The sequence below is a fragment of the Ostrea edulis genome, chromosome 3, assembly GCF_947568905.1.
Source record: "Ostrea edulis chromosome 3, xbOstEdul1.1, whole genome shotgun sequence".
In the NCBI taxonomy this organism is placed as follows: Eukaryota; Metazoa; Mollusca; class Bivalvia; order Ostreida; family Ostreidae; genus Ostrea; species Ostrea edulis.
This window is the reverse complement of record NC_079166.1, coordinates 70,829,222-70,847,976: the sequence shown is the minus strand read 5'-3', so window position 1 is coordinate 70,847,976 and position 18,755 is coordinate 70,829,222. Positions and strand designations below refer to the sequence as shown.

General features: G+C 33.4%; 1 protein-coding gene across 11 annotated transcripts; it reads left to right on the top strand.

Annotated features, from left to right (window-relative positions):
• The first annotated feature begins 444 nt into the window (after nucleotides 1-444).
• Nucleotides 445-17,337, top strand: LOC125673866 (uncharacterized). Of its 11 annotated transcripts, XR_008801183.1 has the most exons (9): nucleotides 445-576; nucleotides 715-806; nucleotides 904-977; nucleotides 1,255-2,373; nucleotides 3,926-4,000; nucleotides 6,544-6,682; nucleotides 10,687-10,826; nucleotides 11,894-11,923; nucleotides 14,842-17,337. XR_008801183.1 is itself a non-coding variant. In XM_056158756.1 (5 exons), exons 1-5 carry the CDS (start codon nucleotides 2,343-2,345, stop codon nucleotides 14,934-14,936), a joined length of 435 nt encoding a protein of 144 aa, XP_056014731.1. In that variant the 5' UTR covers nucleotides 2,266-2,342; the 3' UTR covers nucleotides 14,937-17,337. The 11 variants fall into 11 exon arrangements, 8 of the variants coding, with proteins under 8 accessions (XP_056014738.1, XP_056014731.1, XP_056014733.1 ...); XR_008801185.1 differs by lacking the exons at nucleotides 445-576; nucleotides 3,926-4,000 and having other exon boundaries at nucleotides 792-806; XR_008801184.1 differs by lacking the exons at nucleotides 445-576; nucleotides 715-806; nucleotides 904-977; nucleotides 1,255-2,373 and adding an exon at nucleotides 3,448-3,783.
• Nucleotides 17,338-18,755: the final 1,418 nt, after the last annotated feature.

The following is an 18,755-nucleotide window of genomic DNA, read 5'->3' as shown; positions in this document are numbered from 1 at the left end:
TATCAAAAGAGCCCTACATGTTGGTCTGTTGATAACTTGATGTACAATTTTTCGCCTTGCCATGTAAGAATTTATGAACAAGTGAAGATAACAGTGATTAATCTCATAAACCTATAAAGAATACAAAATAAAGAGAATGGCAAACACGGACCCCTGGACATACTGGGATCAAGTGCCTAGGAGAAGTAAACATCCCCTGATGACCTATCACAAGCATTGTGCGTTCTGTTTCCTGATTAGGTACTAGTTAACAGAAGAATCATAACGACCACAGACTTTGCAAAATGCTGACTTTAAACAATATTGTTGAAACTTGTTCGAGAACAATTTATGTGTCAGTAACTTGCCTTGATTTAAAAATTGATCATATGCAGAACATAGTTTTGAGCATTGAATCAGTTGAGAGACATAAACACCATCTGTAGGTGATACTGGAGAATGGGATGCTGACAATGGAGAAACTGAAGTAATTTCGTTTGTCATAAAGTTGTGTTGTTAGATTGTTATCAACATCTATACTGTATTGAAAGGTGAAGCAGATATGGAAGACTGATGTCCGTTCTTTGAAGTTCAAGGGTATGTTTGATGATCGTTACAATGGAAATGAACTCACAAACGTATCTGAAAAATAACATATAATGCTATCCATTTCACTCAGTTTTAAAACTTTTTAGATATTCTGATGGCAGTCATACACTTCCGTTTTTTTTACAGGTTTGGAATATGATGTCTCCAACAAGAATAGGTTTGATGATTGTTACCATGGAAACGAACTCATGGACCTATGTCACAAATGTCTGTTTTTGGTAAATATATATAATGCTATCTATTTCACTTAATTTTTAAAAAAAATTAATTATTCTGATGTCAACCATACACATCTGGGTTTTTTTTTTTTTACAGGTTTCGAATATGATGTCTCCAGCATGGATATGTTTGACGATTGTTACCATGGAAACGAACTCACGGACCAACATGTATGTCAGAAATGGGTTTTTTGGGGTAAAATAAATGTTACACATTTCACTCAATTTTGGAATTTTTTAATTATTCTGATGTCAGCCATATACTTACAACATATTTTGAATATGATGTCTCCAGCAAGGATATGTTTAAAGATTGCTACCCTGGAAACGAACTCACAGATCTATGTCAAAACTATCTTTTTCTGATAAAATAGACATAATACTATCTATTTTCACTCTATTATTTATTCATTTTTAATTATTCTGATGACCCTTCCGTTTTTTACAGGTTTGAACATGATGCATCCAGCAAAGATATGTTTGGTGATGGTTACCATGGGAACGAACTCACGGACCTATGTCAAAAATGTCTTTTTCTGATAAAATAGACATACATGTAATGCTATCCATTTCACTCAATTAGATATTTTTAATTATTCTGATGTCATCTATACACATCCAGTTTCTCTACAGGTTTTGAATATGATGTCTGCAGCTAGGAAATGTTTGATGATGGTTACTATGGAAATGAACTCTTATACCTATTTAAAAATGACATTTTCTGTTAAATTAAAAATAATGCTATTTACTTTAATCACTTTAGGAATTTGTTCATTGCTCTGATATCAGTTCCACACTTCCTTTTAGACAAATAGTAAATTTCAGTAAGTTATGATGTCTCCAGCAAGGGTATCTTTGATATTCGTTACCATGTAAACGAACTCACGAACCTATCTAAAATGTATTTTTTCGATAAGATAAATTCAATATCTATTTCACTCATTTTTAGGATTTTTTAATTGCTCTGATGTCAGTACCATACCTCCTTAATTAAAATCGTTGCTCTCTTTAAAAAGAATTCAAGCCTGCATCAGTTCTTTATATAGAAATGTTGTAATTAATAAAATATATCTGAAATTGAATTAAAGAGATCATCAAATCAATTATAAGATTTCCAAATGCAATTTTACGAGCGATAATTCCACCACATTGATGCGCATATCAGCTGAATTGATGAGAACAATAACTGAATTCATGCACTTATCAAATCAATTATTGCTCTCATCAATTGAATTAATGCGCACATCAAATCAAATATTATTCACATCAATTGAATTGATGCTCTCATCCATTGATTTAATGCGTGCATCAATTCAATAATTGAATCAATGAAATCTTCAAATGATTCAATTTAAAGTATATCCAATGATTTGAGTTTACGTTAATATAACGCCCCCTATAGATCGCTGGCGTGTGGTAATTGATTTTTATGACGTTTTCAAAAAATTAGTTTCGTTTTAAATGTTAAGAAATCCTTTTATTAGCACATGATTTTGTGAATCATCAAAAAAAAATTTTTGTTTCCGTTCAGTATGCATGAGTCATAAAGGTCCTAATCCCAGAAGACGTAAGTACATGTATGGCTCGTTTTACTTTAATTCCAACAGTTATTGCATATTTTAGATGTTCACTTCCCTGTTAATATTTAGCAAATGATTAAAGATCTCGAGTCAAACTCAAAGAATATCTTAGTCGACTTAATGCGCAGAAAGAACAAATTCAAACGAATAATATAACATATCGGATGATTTGTAAGCGTATATCTGTTCATTGAACAGAAGGTGTTCTATGCTCTATTTGATAATTTGGAATCGAGCATCTTGATGATCTAATAAATATTTCGAAATGTAAAGCGCTTCTGACATTGTAACTTAACCTTGCTTGGCAGAATATAAGAATTATTCCACCTTTGTATTTCTAGACACTCTACCTTACTATTCACATATATATTCAAGATGCGTTTGTCAAACAGTGATGAAAAGTAAGATGGGTATTTCAAATTTTGTCATAGCGATTAATCTTCATCCTATTTTAGCTTTCTAGTGGGCATCTTTATGTAAAACTTGATTTTCAGGTTTGATTGATTTTATCATAACGACCTTTTCTATAAAATTTGTTCTTCGTGATAAGGTAGGCGTAATGATCTACGAATTATGCAAACATAAATCTTCAATGTATGATTGCTTTTATCTATTTTGAGATACCCCAAAGAGTTCTTTTCAAGATACCAGAAAACAAGACGTCCATTATCACGTCTCTTTCTGCATTTCCCCACGTAAAACTACCCTCCTCCCTAACTCCTTCTTGAATAAAGATATCATGGTGTGCACATGATAAATACAACTATATTTGACAACCTAACATCAAGGTGAAGTCAAATGGATAACGTCTAATTCATGTTTCTAAATCAAAAGTTCTTCTGACATCGCAAATGAACATAGATGCGCCCATGAAGATCATATGGATGTGAAGTCAACAAGAAAACCAGTTTTCATCTCTACAATAACTTTGTATATATTATGTGCAACGTGAATTTTATCGACTGTTCTAGAATTGGCTTAAAATAGATGGGTATTACACCACATTTCGAAATAGTGAACACATACAATGTAGGGGTTTTAAATGATCTTGGTTCTAAAAATAAATGCGCTACATAATACATGGTGTGGGGTGGATTGAGGGATTGAGGTATGAGCAATTTATTCTTACATGAGAGGATAGGTGGCGCAATTTTCTCATATTTTCATTCATTAAGAAATAGAGGATGCTTACGCCTCCTACGCACCTTCTCTCACCTCTGATGTATCCAAGAGATATTATCTGTCGCACTCTTAATGCTGCATCCTTTATAGGATTTGGGAGATTGATCAATGTTCGTTATTTTCACTTTTTCACATTTGGCCAGTAGAAGCCTTGTGCAGAAGGATATTTTAAAATAACCAAAAGTAAAGAATTGAAATATTAGAAGAGTGATCAGGTGTGTATGACAGATATGTATACCATAAGGACTGGTCATCCCAGTCTTGAACCCTGTATACGTGTTGTCTGACGTATTTTTAATTTTTATGCCCTTATTTAGGCCATTGTTTTCATACCGATTCTGACTATGGATTACTCAGTTTATAGGGCTCACGGCGGGTGTGACCGGTCGACAGGAAATGCTCACTCCTCCTAGGCACTTGATCCCATATCTGGTATGTCCAGGGGTTCGTGTTTCCCCTATTTGTAACTTTGTATTCTTTATAAGAGTTATGATATTGATCACAGTTCGTTATCTTCATCATGCATGAAATCACAAAATGTATTATCCGTATAGACAGTGAGGCATAGTTCTTAAAAATGCTTTTGTAAGACATATATACGTTATCAAACACAATATGTGTTAGGTATTTGAAAACAGGTTCATGTCTGTAGTAGTATGCAAGCTTGAACTAAGTGATTGAAGCTATGTAATAAAAGAATCTTAGATTGTAGTATTGTAACACGGTACAATGTTGCTGCATCAGATGCGCATTTCGACAAATAATATCTCTTCAGTGATGCTCAAGGCGAATTTTTTGAAATTCGAAATAACAATAAACTTGTAAGAACTAAAATGAAAAGCAGAGTGCCAAACTGGGGCCAAATTCGTCCAAGGATCAGATATATGCATGATGTGGTAAAATGTTAACACTAATAAGCTACAGACAGACAAAGGCAAAATAAGGTATCATTGTCAGATCATACACGTACATGCTAGTTTGGGTTGATTTGCTCGGTTGCCACAGTTGTGCGTCAGATTAGAATTATTGTTATACATGCAGTAATTAGTACAGGATATGCATGAATTCAGATATCATCCTGAATACTGATAGGTAAATTCAAACTTGCTAAAGAATTCATGAGTTTGCTTGATCATTGCTTACTCAATCTAGCAATAAAATAAAACATACCCTTAATGGATTTCTTACAGAAACGGATAGAGTGATAAATGATAGGTTGTCGGAAATTTGATATATAGAAACTAACTTTATATTGCAATGCATCATTTTCAGCAAATATAATATATCCATATTGGGTATTAAATGAATTTTGTTACTTGAGTGGAGATAAATTATCATCTCAAAATCGCCATGTAAAAATTCTGAAACTAGTATGAGAGTAATCACTGTTTGTTATATACAGGTTTTGTTTTTATCTCATTCCTATATATATATATATATATAGTATATATATACATATATATATATATATAATAGCACGAAAACCCAACAACACCCTACTTTCTTAAAGTGTCGGATCTGAGAAGATACAAGGCCAGTAAAGAAATTAATTTATAAAAGCACTGAAAAGGCCACGACACTGTTGGTTATTTAAAACTCAAATTTCCGACGCAACCCGCGTCTTTATCAAGAGACATGTATTACATAAACAAATAACACACACCACGAAAAACGACAAGTATCAATAAACTACATTGGTAACAAGAATAATACACTGTTGTACTGGGTGATAAAAATGGAGGTTTTGTTGTAAAGCGTGTTTACTGACGTCAGATGGTGTAGAGAGTTTGTACCGTGGTCAGGTCGGGATGAAAATAGAATTATTTTTGAAATTACAGAAATCAGATAAATTTATTTAAGGAATGGCTTTAATTCTGGGGCAAGTTATACGAGTATAACCTGGTTTGGGTCAGTTTACGCTTTATAATCCGCGAAGCAAATATCAGAAAATGCAATAATTTACGGCTTTCAACACTGAAAACTTCTACTAAACGAAAACTTACCCTTGTATGCAATGTTGTATTGGACCATACATACAGAGAAAGATGTTTAACAAAAAGTGATTTGCGTACAAGTAGGCCTAGATGCTAATATTGACAACGAGAAAAGAACATGTGTATCAAACCGAAGTATCTTATTGTGCACGTTGACTTACTATTCCATAGAAGTTTAGAGAGAGAGAGAAAAATTAGTTCCGACATCTGGTTGTCAAGGGGGTGTGTCCCCATACCAAACCAGGTTATACAAAAATAACTTGCGTTCCTCGATTGGAATTTGACCAATCAGAGACAAGGATACAATAAGAATTAAATTATATATATATATATATATATATATATATATATATATATATATATATATGGAGAGAGAGAGAGAGAGAGAGAGAGAGAGAGAGAGTTCTCTAACATGAACAAATTTGTATTCAATATTTGTATTTACCTAAGGATGGATGTTAAAATCCAGAAAGCGCTGGTGATTTGAATATATTTTGGAACTGCATATTTCGACTTTGAATAAAATGTATTTGATCACTGCTTCCGACACGTTGAGTTTTATTATATTAACTGGATTTTAAGAATGATACATGTTTATCAAATAGAAAACGAATATATGTTCATTCTAGCCCTGAAACCGTATTTTTGGTCGAAATTTATCTGGAATGTATCGTTGTTGCCATACTGTTCACGTGTTCGATCTTCAGAACTACAGGATTTAATTCTACTAAACCGGCACAGAGAATCCTTGTTCATATGATCCACAAGGAAATATCAGGAATTGGTAGGCTATAGGTTGGGCCTTCTACATATCTTCTCCACCACTACGAGGCTAAACATGATCTTGCTCTCGCGAATAGATTCATTTTGTTAATTCGTATGACCGTCAGTGGAACAAATGGATCATACAGTTTTACACCCATAAAGCGACTGTTTAAATGCCTTCTATTGAAATATTTCACGATGTTTCGTGTATTTCAGACAAAGGCTGTTACATAAAAGAACCAACAACAACAAGAGCGACGCCTACTATAGCAATGACAACAACCATAGCAACGACAACACAGTCAGTGTCGACTGAAAGCAGAGATTCAAACTATTCAACCCAGGGAATCTCACGGTAACGAGTTCATCAAGTTTTGACATTGCTAAAAACCCATATTTACCACATTTTTCCATAAAACACTTTTATTTCATTGGGAAAACTTACACAAAAAACTATATTCTCAAAACAAAAGAATGTGTGGGCCAAATTCCCCTGTTGCTCCGTCTTTGTTTATAAAATCGCCTTACATTTGTCGATAACTGACGCACGTGTTCTGTGATATAGTCTTATTTAAAAATACATGATAGCTAGCCATTGGTTACTATTTTCATTAAATCGTGGAACTGGTGTTGAAGTATTAGAACGCGATTTTCACACATAAGGAGAACTTTCTTTTCCTGCATTTACACTTTAACCATCCCACTCACCGTCGGTCACTTAACATTTAGTGGCATGTGCACAAAACACCGCTTAATGACTACATCCGAATCATGCGCGGATCTAGAGTGGAGGTCCGGACACCCCCTCCCCTCTGGAATTAAAGTTGCATGTAATTTGTGCGCAAAGTAATGAGGACTAAACCAGAGCACAATATTATCATTTTTATAAAACTGGAAAGATTGTTTGATATCCTTTTCCAAATACATGTATATATAATTACCGGTGGTTAATGTAAACATTCTAACCAAGCAGTATTCTTGGCTTTTTTCAATTTAAATTTCACTAGAAATCTTTGTGGAAATAATGTAAGTTCTCAGGAAAGCACAGGAATTTGAATACAGCACGGTAGTAATATATTAATTTTAGCAAAGCATGATATTATGTAGCATTAAAGTTTGAACACTCGATATTTTCTTTGTTTGAACTTCAAATAATTTAAATAGCCGACGTTATATAGAAATAAAGTAAAAGTATTGAACAATTGTTCAATGTGTTGTAATCGTACACTACCATTATTTGGAGACGGTAGTGAAATGAAGAATTCAAACATAACTCTCCGAAATTTCGCTGCATTTAGATAGATGAAGTACGTCAGTCGCGTGTCATTTACTACAAAAGTAAATCACATATTCCCGGATCCATGGAAATCGTGCAGCATGCAGAAAGTACCTTGAATAGGTGTCTGACAAAATTAAGTGACGAAGTCCTTGTACACAACGATGGTTTCGAAAAACATGTGCCGGTCATGGTCACGGTCTGATGATATCGTGGCACTTTTGCACGATGATGAATATCTAATATGAATGTAAGATCGAATAAAACTTAATTGGCTGTTTTATAATAATTTAATTATTTAAATATTGTTAAGTATAATATTTTCTACAATTTTACGTTCTGTAGTAATTTTTATCGAGATCGATTAGGTGAACAACGTGAATAAGCATACGATATGTCTCCGAGTAAAACATTTATTTACTTAACCGCCGAGTTTCACCTGGGAAAAAAAATTATTTGGTAAACAATGCGCACCCCTTTTTTACACCAAAAATCCTTGAAAAAAAGTGCATATCATATTCGACAAAATACGGTACTATGTTACACATCGACGTATTCTTCATGATATTCAAGCATAAATATGATGGTTTGATGAGAGACACAGGAAAAAGAGGCTAGATTTGGTCATAAAATTTTCATTTATTTGTTTCAAACGAAGAATTTGCATCTAGATTTTTTTCCCGGACTCCCACCCTCTTTGAGAGGGAACAAGCCCCTCTCGCACTCTTCCCCTCGTTGCATCGCGACTCGACCGTCTACTTTCAGCAGCCGGACTAGTCACAAATCAGCAGGACTAGTAAATTATAGATTCTAGTAGTCCTTTTCACTAGTATAGTGAAAAAACTTAGTGTCAAAAACTGATTAGATCGTACACCTTTCATTATTTTGACAATTGCTGGAAAATATAAATATCTTTGACTGACGGCATTATGTGCATTATGTGCTGATGCACTGTCATAGTGATTGACTTTGGTACTGTTATAGACAGTCTCTGTTTCATTCATCATTAGAAACTGGCCGAAAAGGAATTGTTGAATGATTTATTAGATAGGGAAACCAAAGTTGTTTTCATATCTCCGACTAAATCGGCATGTATTAAAAGGTAGAAGGGAGGTTTTTTTCCCCCAAAAAAATATACGATCCCATGCGGACTTCGGACGTGGTTTGAGACAATGATATGATTTATGATTCAAACTTTTTTCCTTTGCGTAAATACTAATGCATTGAAAGATTTGTTATTTAAAGATAATTGTCAGGAGCCTGTATATTTTTTTTTTCAAATAAAGAGTGTAATTAATAGATGCAAGTGTATATGCTAAAACATTGAATATAATACCGACAAGATTACGTTTTGTTAGGTTTTTCATGGTGTCAGTGTCAACTCTTGTGTAGAACTTATCACATTGTTTGTAAATCTTATCACATCCTATAAGGTTCACATTGTCATGTGTTGAATTTTAAAAAAAAGTTCGTTTTATAATATTTCTTTTCACATATATTTTGAATGAATTTCGTGTTCTTTTTACTACATGTACAATCCAATGTAGCATTGGTTAGTGCGTGTTCCTTCGCTGAAAACATTTAGTGCGCTCGAAAAAAAAAAAAGAACAAAGTGTACATATACACACAGGAATAATTTAAGGTAACCACGCGCTACGTACATATATGATATTCATTTAATTTAGAATAAAACAATGCAAATTGGATGTAAATGTAAATACAATGTTAAAATTGAATGAATATATATGGGTTGCTCTACAATTCTTAAATACACTTACACTAATCGTCCTTCAAATCACAGCATCCGCCGCATCGAATCATCTACAATTGATTAAAACTTTCGGAAAAAATCAATTAAACTTTTCAAATAAAAATCATAGTGCACATTTGTTTAATAAAACTTTGAGCATATGGCGACATAAATTGGATTATTTTCATATTGAGTTCATGACATAGCTTTCTTAAAGTTGTACATTGCATAAAGTAACGTCAAAATGGCACAACGTTATTGTAAACTATACTGTATTTACATATGTATTATACATAAGTAAAGCTTTTTACGAAGACATAACCATTTTATGGAAGTATACACCATATGAAAGAATTTTGAGGAATATCATTTAATTTGGACGCGGGGCCAAATTTGGCACCAAACATACCTTGTCCTTTATTAAAATATAGCATTCCGTGGGGATCCGGGTTAGAATAGGTCTTTAGTATACCCCTTGCTTGTCGAAAGAGGCGACTAAATGGGGCGGTCATTCGGATGAGACCGCAAAAACCGAGGTCCCGTGTCACAGCAGGTGTGGCACGATATAGATCCCTCCCTGCTCAATGGCCATAAGTGCCGAGCATAGACCTTAATTTTGCAGCCCTTCACCGGCAGTGAATTCACTCCATATGAGTGAAATATTCTCGAGAGGGACGTAAAACAATATTTAATCAATCAATCAATCCAAAATATAGCATTTCATGTTTTAATCACTTGTTTACAATGGGTTCTTTTTTATCAAATGATAGAATCACAGCAAAATCTTGCTTCATATGATGTGTCCAACATCTTGGGTATCCTATGACCTTAACAATTCTGTGTTTTCATGGGAATATTAACTATTTGATCAAATGATAATGTAAATAGGTTATTAATGCATGAAATGCACCAACAAAAAGACATTCATTTTTTGGGAAAATTTATGTTTTCCCATTGAATTTTCAAGTACAATTATATGAATTATACAAAATTGGAGAGTTCATTTTGTAGTAGATCTGCGTATTTGGGAATATTAAAACATTTACAAATAGTTGTACAAAATTCTATAACAAATTCAATTTAGGTATCCTATGTTCTTTATTTGATATTACAAACCAAAGAAAGAAGTGCATGTACGCAAAAGAGCCAAATTGATAGGACATTTTACTGATTTTATGATTAGATACTTCTTCAAATGAATCATAGATAACTGATAGCTTATATGCATATTATCTTATGTGATATTGTGAAATATTTTAAGCATACAGCAATTATGTCTTAAAAGTTGTTGTCTCCTCTCCAAATCAATTTAATTGTATCATTTTTCTTTCAGTAATGAAACCATGTTGGAAATGAATTCCTGTTCAACAGAAACCGGTTTTTTGATTTTCTTTATCCTCACTACTGTCTCTCTCGGTATGGTTATCGCTCTGTTGAAAATACAGAGATTAAACAAGTTCTGCAGAAATATAGGTAATTTGGAATAAGAAGTGTAACTTAATTCTGCCATTTAATGATTTGATGAAAGACATATGGCAAATAAATCTAGAAAAATTGACCTATGCCAGGATGATAATTTTATGTAATGTTTAGCCTGGGAAATGAAGAATTCAATCTGTTTTCATCGATTTGAAGCTCGAGGAAATTGAGACAATCAATAAGTAACACACTAATAAAAGATTTTAAGAATATAGGTTATGATTTGCAGGGTATATCGCGTTAAGAAAGCATTGACACACAGAGAGACTCCTTTATTATTATTATGTCTCCGAACACAAATTATGTCTCCGAACACAAAGTGTCGGAGACATATTGTTTTTGCTCCGTTTCTTATTATTCTTATTCTTATTATTCTTCTTATTATTTTCTTCTTATTTTTCCTCTTCTTTAGTGAGAAATTTGTCCCCGCGATTTTATGAACATGCTTCGACTGATCCACTTCAAACTTTGAAAGCTGATAGAGGGTCAGTAGGAGGGGTGCAATCAACTTTTCAAATTTTCAAAATGGCCGCCGTTTCAAAATGGCGGCCAAAAAACGTCAAAAACTCAAGGTTGTCGAATTTCAATTAAATTCTATTTCTAGGGTACTTTAGTGACCCCGAGTCCATTTCCACCATCAAAATTTTTTTTTGAGCCGCCATTTTCAAAATGGCTGCCATATACTGAAATATTTGAAAGTGTTAAAATCTGTACAACATTTGGGTTCTGGGGTAAATGGAGGGTCCACAATTCATTTCTAGCATCAGTATTTCCTTCCAATCTATTTTCAGATTTTTCAAAATGGCCGCCATTGAAGAAAATGGCGGCCAAAAAAATCAAGTCCGTCGGATTTCAACCAAATTTAGTTTCTAGGGTTTTTTGAGAATCCTGATCTGGCATCAAAAAGCATTTCTGACATGGGGACGTGTTCGGAGACATTTGTGTTGGCATCCCAACACAGTTATAGCTCGTTATTATTATTATTATAGGGTCCACGCATTTTCGAAATTGGGCCCTGAATCTGTTTATCATTTAAGATTTCTGATATATCTTTTTGACAGCGAAAAGCTGCAGAAAAGAACATCCAAAAGGTAAGATTATAATGTTATTCAATAAAAAATGTAAAAATAATAAACTGTTCAAATTAATAAATCCTGTAAAATACAAAATCTAGAAGAGAGCAAACAAAACAGCAGAGCTGGGATCACATGGCTTTAGGTGTCAGCATCCACTGTACAATGATAATTTTTATATAATATCATGGTTTTCACCATGTTTTAGTTTTGGGTGTTGGACGTGTTGTATTAAGGTTCTATTAACGAGACACTGTATACATCTCAGAATCACGTGAATCTTTTGTAATCACGCCAGATTGGAAGCTTTTAGTAGCGGTAGTTACCTGGTAGCTGTATGATAACTCGGAAGGGAAGTTTATATTTACGGCAAGTTAAGGGGTTAGACTATATCACATACAGCTAACAAAAAATAGCATGTAATGATTGGTTGATTGTATCTTATTTAACGCCCCTCTCGAGAATTTTTAACTCATATGAAGACGTCACCAAGACCGGTGTAGGGCTTCAAATTTAAGGCTATGCTCGGCGCTTACGGCTATTGAAAAGTGAGGGTTCTTTATCGTGCCACACCTACTGTGACACGGGACATCCGTTTTTAAGGTCATCTCCGAGGACCCGTGACATTCACAACTGATGCCGAGCGTTTGGCGATGGAACTGTCACTACCTGTTAAAACAACTTAGGTCTGTCGCGGCCAGGATTCGAACCCCGACCTTCTGCTTGCGGAGCGAACGCTCTACCTCTAAACCGCCGCGTCGGTCAACATGTAATGAAAAGATGATAAAGGAAATGAAATATTTGATACCACGATATCTCAATGAATCGTTTTTCATCAGCATTATCACGGCACCAGTAAGAGGATAGGAATTGCATCACGCACTCGTCCTTTTCCGTAACTGGTTACGGAAATAGCCAAGTAGTTACGATTGGGGAAGGGGGTAATCGTTTTGTAAGAAGTAATTGTGATTTTACCGATATAACTGCTTTTGTGCACTTTTATAACTCCGTGCAACTAAATTGAGAAAAATTAAAGCAGCAATAGATCTATCTGCATTTGATTTTATTTGCAAAACGAACGGTACATAGTGTTTTCTTGATATCTGTAAATAGAAAAAATATTGCTTACATTTCGTGTGCCTTTTAAGTGGTGTGTATATTCAAAATACGATTGTTTTAAAAGAATAATTCAAGAATCAAGGCGTCTCAATCTATGGATACCATCTCAGTTTTTGTACAGGTATTATAGAGTAGAATCGTTAGCCAGATGTTCTCCCAGAAATCTTTCCATAAAGTTGAGTTTTATCCTGGGGAAATCTCACAACTGAGTTTGGTTCCCCCAGAAATCATATTGTAGAGGAGGTTTCCTTCAAATTCCTACTATTGAGTTGGGTTCCCTGTAGGAATTCCTATAGTCGGATGAATAAATATTTTATGCAGAGAAACAATTGTATAGAAAAAATAATGACGATCCATACTATAGGAAATAATATTGACAGATAAAAAAAAAAAATATAGAGAGATAGTCCAGTCTTTTTTTCCCCAAATTATTGTAAGTTAGGTGGACATTTTGAAACTTATAAGATTTTTAGATACATAAAATTATAATCTTTTTTCAACTCTTTTGAATATATTCAATTTCCACTGCTGATATTTTGTTCTTAAGGTATTCAATGTATAATGACCATATTTCATATCTCATAAATGGATGGTGGAATATTTGTAATCATCATTTTGAAGGGTTCATCAAATAAACATAATCCACCATAGGAATTTTCAAAATTTTGTTTACTGTTTGATTTATTTCATCTAGAATTTAACATTGAAGTATATGGGAAAACCATGTTTTATTACAATATTTTAAAAACAAATTATATTTTCATAATAATCTCTTGGTAGAAAGTTACATACACTTTCTTTTTAAGAAAATATGAAATAAAATTAATCATTGACCACACACATTTTTAGAAAATTAGATTTTTCTTATTTTTAAAAAGGGTAGACAACTCTTCCAAAAAGTTTTAAGTGCAAAAAAGTCAGCTTCTAATCATTTACCAGTCATGTGAATTTCATCTGCTTCACTTTCATCATTATTTAACAATAAACTTTTATGTTGATCTAAATCCTTCAAAATTGTTCATTATCCTTTCATTATACATGGAATACCATATGATATAAGATTGGTAAGAAAATTCTTTTCACATTCACTTCATTATAGAATCCTGTAACAATAATTTTTCATGACACCTTGAATTAAGATTCAACTAACAATATTCCATATCCTTTGAATAATTTGACATTCATATAATAAGTGTCTATTTTCCAACTTTATCCAGGGAAATCCTACTGCAGAGGAAATTCTACTAAAGAATTGGGTTCGGAATTTCTATAATTAGGTTGAGCTTTCCCCTCACTGCCAGTTTTCCCCAAGGGAAAACTTACTATAGAGTTGCGTTTCTCTTGGGGAATCGCATTATGGAGTCTAATGTCCGCATTTCCTCTGTTACGAAAACATGTTATAAAATTTTGCATTTGTGTGGAACTGGACTTTTCATACTACTTGTACATCAATTGAAATCTAGTTATGATAATTTTCAAAATTTTGGTGTAAGATTTCATGCATTATACTAGTAACTTTGCAAAGAGTTTGTGTGCTAGATGTTCTGCGTTAGAAAAAAGATATTCAAAGATTTTTAAGATGCGTTTTGATTATGCGATATCTTTCCCTGGGGCCTGAATTCCAGAAGGTAAGAGTTTCACAATTTTGGTGGACGCCTCTGCTCTTTATTACTACACACCCAGTGGACTATGCTTAGTATTCAATAGATTAGAATAAATGCTATTTCATTTGATCACTCTTACAATAGCCTCGCTTTGGAGCTTGCCTGGATACATTTTAACATTAACATTTAACAGTCTGAATATTCTTTTGCCAGACAAATATGGTGGAGAAAGTTTGAATGGTGGTGAAAATATAAATAGTGGAGAAAATATACCAATGGCGGAAGGGAACAACGATGCAAACGCTTGAAAGCAACTTGGAATCATTCTTTCAAAGAAATTGAATGCTGACTTTGGAAGTTCATGGTATATCACAAGTTATAGTTGTCAACTAATTATTGCTGCATGATTGGACCGTCTTTAGTAATTTTCTCTTTACGTGTTGCGTTTCCAACAACTGGAAGAGTCGGGGGAAAGCTTGTTGATACATCATATAACGAACCTCAGTCAGTCGTAGCTAGGTGTGGAAGATATTACCGGTGTTGCGATTCCCCTTTAGTCAATTTTGCCATTTGTGTGTTCTTTACTCCTCCTCTTTGGTACATCTTCCAGTCACAACCCCTCTTTGACGATTTCCATGATCCGCTCCTGTTTGTAATTATAAACTTTAATGGAGAGAGTGAAAGTGCAAGATAACAGGCGGACACTCTGGAAATTATATAGCTTCTGTAGCTATAAATACAGATTATTTTATATGTACATTTCTCTGAAATGTTGTTGACCTCTTGATATGCATTTAATATAGTATACTAGCTATACCAGTACATTTATATGATCTATTTTGTGGCCACTCGATTATCATTTATATCTGAATAAATCCAATGGTCAAACGCATATTTATCAAAAAACAAATAAAAAAAATCTTCATTAAATAGATTTCATCTTCTTTATAAACATATTTTGACCTCTATACATTTGTCATTGATAATAAATCTTCAGAAAATGTTGATCGAGAATTTAGGCTGTACACTAGAAATATTGTCAATATTACCTATAATAAGAAATGTATAACAACTCTATTACATGATTGTGTTAAGTTATAGATATCATAATTCTTCATTTCTATAATAATTACACTGTATTTAAGTCATACATTATTTTATTACATTTGTGCAATTACATACTTGTATATATGTACAGCCTTTACAATGTAGGATACCGGTGCCCTTTAGTATATGAATATGATAATATGTATCAATAATGGTTTACTATTTTGCCTGCTTTAATTTATTTACATTATTTCATACATGTGAACGTTCACTATACAGTATTTCTATTTTTATGTCTCCACTCTTTCAGGGGGAGATATGTTGTTTTTTTACTTTCTTTCCGTCCGTTTTTCTGTCACAAAATCTTGTGAACGCTTCTCCTCTTATATGGTTTACTGGATAGACTTGAAACTTTGTACAATGCTTCATTTCCATTTGCAGATGTGCATATTCGTGGGACAAGAGGATCCGATGAATGTAATAAAAGTAATTGTGGATCTAAGAAGGGTGGAGGATGTAAAATAGCTTGTGAACACTTCTCCTCCTATATGGCGTATCTGATAGATTTGAAACTTTGTAAAATGTTTCATTGCCATTTGTAGATGTGCATAATGGAGGGACGGGGGAATCCAATTATTTTCATAAACGTTATAGTGGATCTAATAGGGGTGGGGGTGTAAAATAGCATGTGAACACTTCTCCTATATAACTAATTGGATAGAGTTGAAACTTTGTACAGTGTTTCATTGTCATTTGTAGATGTCCCATATTATTGAGACAGGAGAATCAAATAATTTTCATAAAACTTATAGTGGATCTAAGAAAGGGATGTTAAGATAGCTTGTGAACGCTTCTCCTCCTATATGGCTTATCTGATAGACTTGAAATTTTGTACAATAATTCAATGTCATTTGCAGATGTGCATATTGTAGGGACAGGAGGATCCAATTGTTATCCCTGAAATTATAGTGGATCGGAGGGGTGCAGGGTGTAAAATTGTTTGTGAACTCTTATCCTTTGTGGATTACCGGAGTTCATAATGTCTATGTTCCTGTTCATGCTTTCTCCGTACCATGCAGTACATTAAGAGAAGGAGGTTTCATTTGGAGCACATCCAATTTGGGGAGCTGGGGAGACATTTATTTTTCATAACAACAATTTCTAGTTCATTTCTCTGTTACTATAAAAATGTTCATGATATGGGGAACATATTAATGTTCTTTTTTTTTCTTTTTTCTTTTGTTTGCAAACATTCAATTTCTCAATATTAGCGAGCTAAGTTTGCTTTAACATTGTATGTTCCGAATTTCGACTAATATTGTCCACCTTGTAAAAGAACTTGAATGATCGCACGTACGGATGTAGGAGGTTACATGACATGTCAGTTTTCAATTGTTTGAACCAGAATTATTTGGTTTTAAATGGGTGTTTATAAACAACTGTCACTCGGCCATTTCTATTGCATGTTCAGAAAACAAATCAAGTAGCAGTCACGTGTCCTGTGCAGACTTGCAGAGGTAAGATCACCGATGGTCTTATCTGTGTATAACTGTGTAGTTTGTAACTACAGTTCCATGAAAGATGAAGACCAATGTCATAACTCCTATAACCATAGTACCATGCCATCATTGTAAGAGAAATAAAAGTATCAAATACCTCCTAGTGATGTGTAGTTTTATGCTCTTTCAAATCTACATTTAGACAGTTGCATCTGATTTATCATTCTCTCACCCGAAGGTGTTACGCTAGCTTCACTTGCACCTCTGTTAAAGAGATGGATGGGTTCACGGTCTTTTTTAAAAAGAAGATTTTTATGCTTAACATTAAAAATACTTATTTAATGTTGACAGCAAACATTTTGACCTTCTGAATGCAAGAATAAATGCAATTTTTTAGCCTTCACTGTGTTATGAAAAGAAAGCCTTGAGTGTATTTATGCTCAAAAACAAACCAGTGAAATGTTAACTTTGTAATATAAATCACCCTAATTTTGCAAATTCATAAATTTAACTTTTCGATGACACCTTTTACCTTAAAAAGACTTGAAATGTAATAGATATAATAATCTTAGATCGATATCGATTTCTTTTCAAAACTTGGTAAACAATAACATACCGCAATCTTTGTTTACAAAACAAATAATAAACTCCCTAAAATGAACATCTGTGTTAATGTATAGCCTTAAATTTTGTGAAATACTTTAAACACATCAAACAGATTTGTTTATCAAAAGTGGACAAAACAAAATTTCGGAGAAAATCGTCAATCAGCCCATTTTACTCTTGGAATTTTGTGACAATTTAATCACATGGAATAAACAGTATTTCCCTCTAAATACGTCAGGCTCTTTTCATCGCCCTGGACTGATATTTTATTATTATATTTTTTACCATTTAGCTGTTATCCTCTTTTCCACGTTTTATCGTATATTTTAAAGCCGTTTTCACTTTCGATTTCATGTTTACATCAACTTTCCACCACATAAATGCTCTACATTCATATACGCGTATTACGAAGTACTTCCAAAATCAGAATCACAAAACAGATTTTAAACAATTAACAGTAAAAATCAATTTAATTGCACCAAAAGCATTTTATAAAATGACTAAATATTTAGTCCAGAACATTAATGATGCAGATTAGAAACTTTTACAAGATAACGTTGACTATGGTAGATGATTTGTGCTATTTTACAATTTGTTTTGTTTTCGTTATTGTAATTAGCTCATCTGAGCTGAGAGCTAAAGTGAGCTATTCTGATCACATTTTGTACATCTTTTACAAGATGTCTATCCATAAACTTTTCAAAATTTCATCTCCACAACCACTGGGCCACAATAGGGGATCAAAGTTTTACAAAGGAATGTATAGGGAAAATCTTTTCAAGAATGACTGTATCAGAAAAGTTCTTTATTTCACAGCTAAAAGTTCTGACATGGTGCAGATTTAAGTTGGTTAAAATCATGGCCACTGATGTAAGGGACACCATAGGGAATCAAAGGCTTACATACAAGACATACATATATATAGGGAAAATCTTCCAAAGAACCACTGAACCAGGGAAGTTCAAATTGACATGA